Source organism: Miscanthus floridulus, chromosome 18, assembly GCF_019320115.1.
Source record: "Miscanthus floridulus cultivar M001 chromosome 18, ASM1932011v1, whole genome shotgun sequence".
In the NCBI taxonomy this organism is placed as follows: domain Eukaryota; kingdom Viridiplantae; phylum Streptophyta; class Magnoliopsida; order Poales; family Poaceae; genus Miscanthus; species Miscanthus floridulus.
Window position 1 is genome coordinate 77,524,039 of NC_089597.1, and position 4,238 is coordinate 77,528,276.

Here is a 4,238-nt window from a genome sequence, read left to right on the forward strand (position 1 = left end):
AGCTGGCATGCACTGCCAGTCTACCACCGATATCTTCTCAAATAGCGATACAAATATTAATAATGCTGTCACATCTCATGTTGTATAATCTCTGCCGCAACAGTAATACATTCTTCGAGCGAGTTGCTATATACCTACTCTGTCCGGGTATTTTGGTCTTCTTCGGCCAACTCACCGGCTACAGTTATATACTTAGGAGTACATTAGAAAATGCCAAATCAAACTTACGGAATTATTATCACTAATCCGTGAAAACAAAAAGACTGTTGTTGTTATTAGGATTTTGTATTTTTTTATTAAAAATATAGCAATCAAATTTAATTATAAATGTCGGAGACTTAGCGTTACTATAGCAACTAGCTGGATATAGGCATATAGCACAACTCGCATGCATTGTGTTAAGCAAATTGTAAACTGTCAGGGTATCACCAGTACGGTGTCGTATAAGACAAACTTTAGTGCAACTAATCAACAAGCAAAAGAGTGGGATCCAAGGACCACGGTAGTCTGCAATTGAAGCTTCTTGTCTCCCCAACTCACTTCCAGCTGTGAGCTGTTCCAACATATGGCAAGCAAGCATGGAATATAATAAAGAGACCATACAGATCATGTTCAGATTTCAACTTTCAACTGGACGGCCAGCATGCACACAGCCCCCATACAAGTCGCAGGCAATTTTATTTTCTGACAGATCAGAAGATTCCGCACGAATCATGCATGTGTACAAAGCGGATAAGGCTCCAGAGTATATATATTCAGACAGAAGTTGGAGCTAACCACCATAGTGAATTTCTAACTGGGAGTCATCATGGACAACATGGGAATGATACCTGTATCATATGAACTGTTTTGTGCATTACACTTTGTACTTATACCACCACCATGAATGAAGAAATCATGCTTTAATTAATAGCCCCTATCTCAGCTCTTTACCTGACTGGCAATGGAAGGAGATATACATGCAACTACTACCTTATCGGATCCAGTTTGGTGTCATGGTGTGCTGTTTTGGTACACTCTAGTAGAGGTACAACAGGAGGAGCGGCTGGCTGTACTCAAGATGATTGTACAATAGGCTGGTCTCCGAATGGTCCATGAAGCCAGCCTCTGGCAATGTGTCGATATGCGGCTTCTGTCAAGTGAATACCATCCCAGCTCCAGTGCGTCTTAGGATCAGCACACGCCGAAGCACCAGGCTCACCACACTTTGCTGTTAGATTGAAGTTGTAAGGGCCCCCCCCAGGAGCGCCACAGCATGCTCTTGGTGATTGTTTGTAAAATCCTGCATGGAGGGCAAAACTTTTAGGTTACTTAGTTCACTTGGGAAATAATCATGTCAGTCGCTTGATGTAAATACATATCCTGGTCCCAAATGCAGAATTGTATATCTTGTTATCTCCTGGCCACTCAAACTCTATGACAGACAGAAAATAAAGGATGGCCACGCAGCTCTTGCACCCATCATGCGCAGATGATAAGGATGGAAGAATTTGTACCCATCTCTTGATGTCCAGGAAAAAAACAATGCATAAGGATGGAAGATTCTCCTTCTGACACAGATGTCTCAGCTATACAGTCCGATGCTTTTCTATTTCATTTCATCAGAATGTTGCTAAAAGGTTTCTGGGGAAAAGGGGTCCTCCAAGTTGCAATGCCTCAATGGTTGGTTAACAGAGTTGGAATAAACAAGACATGTGAAACAAACTAAGATACAAAAAAATATATATTGGTCACAGATGTTTCTAGCGTTTGTACTTCTTGTGATAATGACTCCAAGAGAAGATGTTTTTCAACATGTCCAGAAAGCAAGAGAGAAAACAAAGGCCCATGGTTAACTAGCACCAATTTTTTGCAATTAACAGAGTTCAATTGTTACCATTCTTTTCCAGTTGAAACTACCAATTCACTAGTACATGTACCTCCCACTTCAAAATACGTCCAGATCTTTACAGCTCTTTAGTTTTTTGACAATCAGTTTAAGATGCTCTAGCAAATGGTACACAAGCAACATAAACCTTTCCGTATATGTTCCGTGTAGTAAATAAGAACAGGCAGTTCAAACATACAGTTTGTATCATAACTCCAGCCTTAATAACTAGTCGTGCTGGAATAGGATAAGAGATGCTACAAGATAACAAGTTGATTCCTATATTTGTCCTTCGTACACTATAAAGTATGATCTGAATTCTATTGCATCTCACTAGAACGCAAGGGTGACAGTTTGACTCTGCTGTGAAGTTGAATTAAAACTATGTTAGGCAACATTAGACCTGTCTCCGACAAAAAGATTATTCTTAGCAGTATCAGATTGCTATGGCTATAATGGTAACGCGGATAGAAAACTGAGGAGCTCACCAAATTTCTTGGGCTGAAGTATGAATTGGATGATTGGCGTGAAGTAATCGCCATAAATGATCCTCACACCAGGGTGCTTCTCTCGGAGCCTCTCCAGCGCGCGCTTGAGCATTGCATTGTGCACCCAAGAGAATGTGTTGAATCGCTTAAGGCAGCCGGTGCGCGAGCCATGCCCTTCCTTTGGGTCAGTGTACATGGTCAAGTAGACTGGAAAGCACCCTGAAGGCATCACTCCGGGCACAATCAAATCCTTTGCCCCCTCGGCAATCAATTGCTGCAGGCAGGGCAGGCCAGGGCACATACAAGGAATTAGAGGACAATCCACGGTAAGCACGCCAAGTAGCAGCGAAGCGAAGACACAATTCTTACTTCAACTCCATCGGAGATGCCTTGAATCACATGAGGCATCAGCTTGTATGCCTCCTTGAGGTCCTTGCCGGCAAACAGCGGGGCGTTGTAGTCATTTCCACCGAATTCACCTACGATAAACAGGCACTTGGCGAAGAATTCCTTGCATTCTTCAGAACCAAGGAAAGGGGGGACAAAAAGTAGAGCAGCGTCAAAACTAGGCACTAACGTTCACGAAACGAAATGAAAATTTTACTTTAATAAGAAGGTAAAGAACCGGTGAAATTTGCATTCTTGGGTGTACCTTGCGCGGAGCTGCAGAGCGATGGCTTGAGGTCACGCAGCCACTGGATTTGTGTGAAGAGGGAGCCGGAGTTCCAGACGCTCTTTCCGAGCCCCCGCTTCTGGAAGAAGTCGGTGTCGAGCGCGGTGGCGCCGGTGATGGCGAAGTTGGCGCCCTGCGCGAAGCTGGCGTTCTTGGCCTTGGACGGCGGCAGCAGCGGGAGGCCGAATTCTTGCGCTGCAGGAGCAGAGGGCCAAAACCCATCGAATTCCGAACAGATGCACCTCCCAAGAACGCACGCACGCGAAATGTTAGAGAAGCCAAGAATTGGCGAAATTTACCGATGAAATCGACGACGAGGCGGCCGTCGGAGCATCTGCCGGTGGGGTAGCCGAAGTAGGTCTGGCCGTAGGGCAGGCGCGCGGTGGCGAGGTAGTCCGGGATGCCCTCCGTGACCAGGTTGCCGGCGTCCACCAGCGAGTCCCCGAAATTGAACACCGCGCGGTACCTCCCCGCCGCCTCCGCCTCCGCCGCCGCCGCTAGAAATGGGAACGCCGCAAGAACCGCGCAAACCCACATCGCCCTTCCAGTTGCTCCCCCATCTCCCGGCATGGCCTGTTCCCCGGAATTGGAGCGAGGAGTCAGGCGGAGCACGAGGAGGAGGAGAAGAAGGGCGGTTTGGCTTGGCCTTGCCTGCTTGGGTTCTTGGCCGGGCTCGTGAACTGGCTTGGCTTGCCCGTGGCGCTTGTCCGCTTGCTCTTGTAGGCCAGGCAGGCAGCCGCTGCGAGTGACGAGCCAGACTGCTATGGACTGTGGAGTTCACCGATTCGGGTGGGGGAGCTTGGTGCGCGTGGGCGACCGATTGGACGCCTGCTCGGTGCGGCCCGCGCGTGCGGAGGGGGTGGTGCCGGTGCGGCTGGAGCTGGCCGGACGGACGCGTGGAGACGGGGAACACGCGGACGCGAGCAAGAGCAGTGCATTGACTGCGGCCGTGGCCTGGCGGTGTTGAATGCGGTTGACTGGGACGGCGAGGGAGGACGGAGGAGGCGCACGGGCGCGGAGGTGGTAGGCCGCGTTTAGATGACGAAATTTTTTTGGTTGCGGCTGTATTTAGTAATTACTATTTAATTATGGACTAATTAGGTTTAAAAGTTTCGTCTCGCGATTTCTCATCCAATTATATAATTAGTTTTTTTTTTGTCTACATTTAGTACTCCATATATGTACCGCAAGATTTGATGTGACACCTTAA

General features: G+C 47.6%; 1 protein-coding gene across 1 annotated transcript; it reads right to left on the minus strand.

The window, feature by feature from the left end:
- Window positions 1–611: 611 nt before the first annotated feature.
- LOC136520044 (GDSL esterase/lipase At5g45910-like) lies at window positions 612–3,959 on the minus strand. The gene is made up of 5 exons (XM_066513446.1): window positions 3,328–3,959; window positions 3,008–3,223; window positions 2,725–2,873; window positions 2,356–2,629; window positions 612–1,282 (listed from the first exon to the last, which is right to left on the minus strand). Exons 1-5 carry the CDS (start codon window positions 3,596–3,598, stop codon window positions 1,056–1,058), a joined length of 1,137 nt encoding a protein of 378 aa, XP_066369543.1. The 5' UTR covers window positions 3,599–3,959; the 3' UTR covers window positions 612–1,055.
- Window positions 3,960–4,238: the final 279 nt, after the last annotated feature.

Bases quoted from the DNA above. Each gene is read 5' to 3' on its own strand.
- LOC136520044 (XM_066513446.1), bottom strand. From the start codon at position 3,598: ATGCCGGGAGATGGGGGAGCAACTGGAAGGGCGATGTGGGTTTGCGCG. The intron at 2,874-3,007 runs GTACACCCAAGA...TTGGTTCTGAAG, and splicing joins GCTCTGCAGCTCCGCGCAAG to AATGCAAGGAATTCTTCGCC. The intron at 2,630-2,724 runs GTAAGAATTGTG...CCCTGCCTGCAG, and splicing joins GCATCTCCGATGGAGTTGAA to CAATTGATTGCCGAGGGGGC.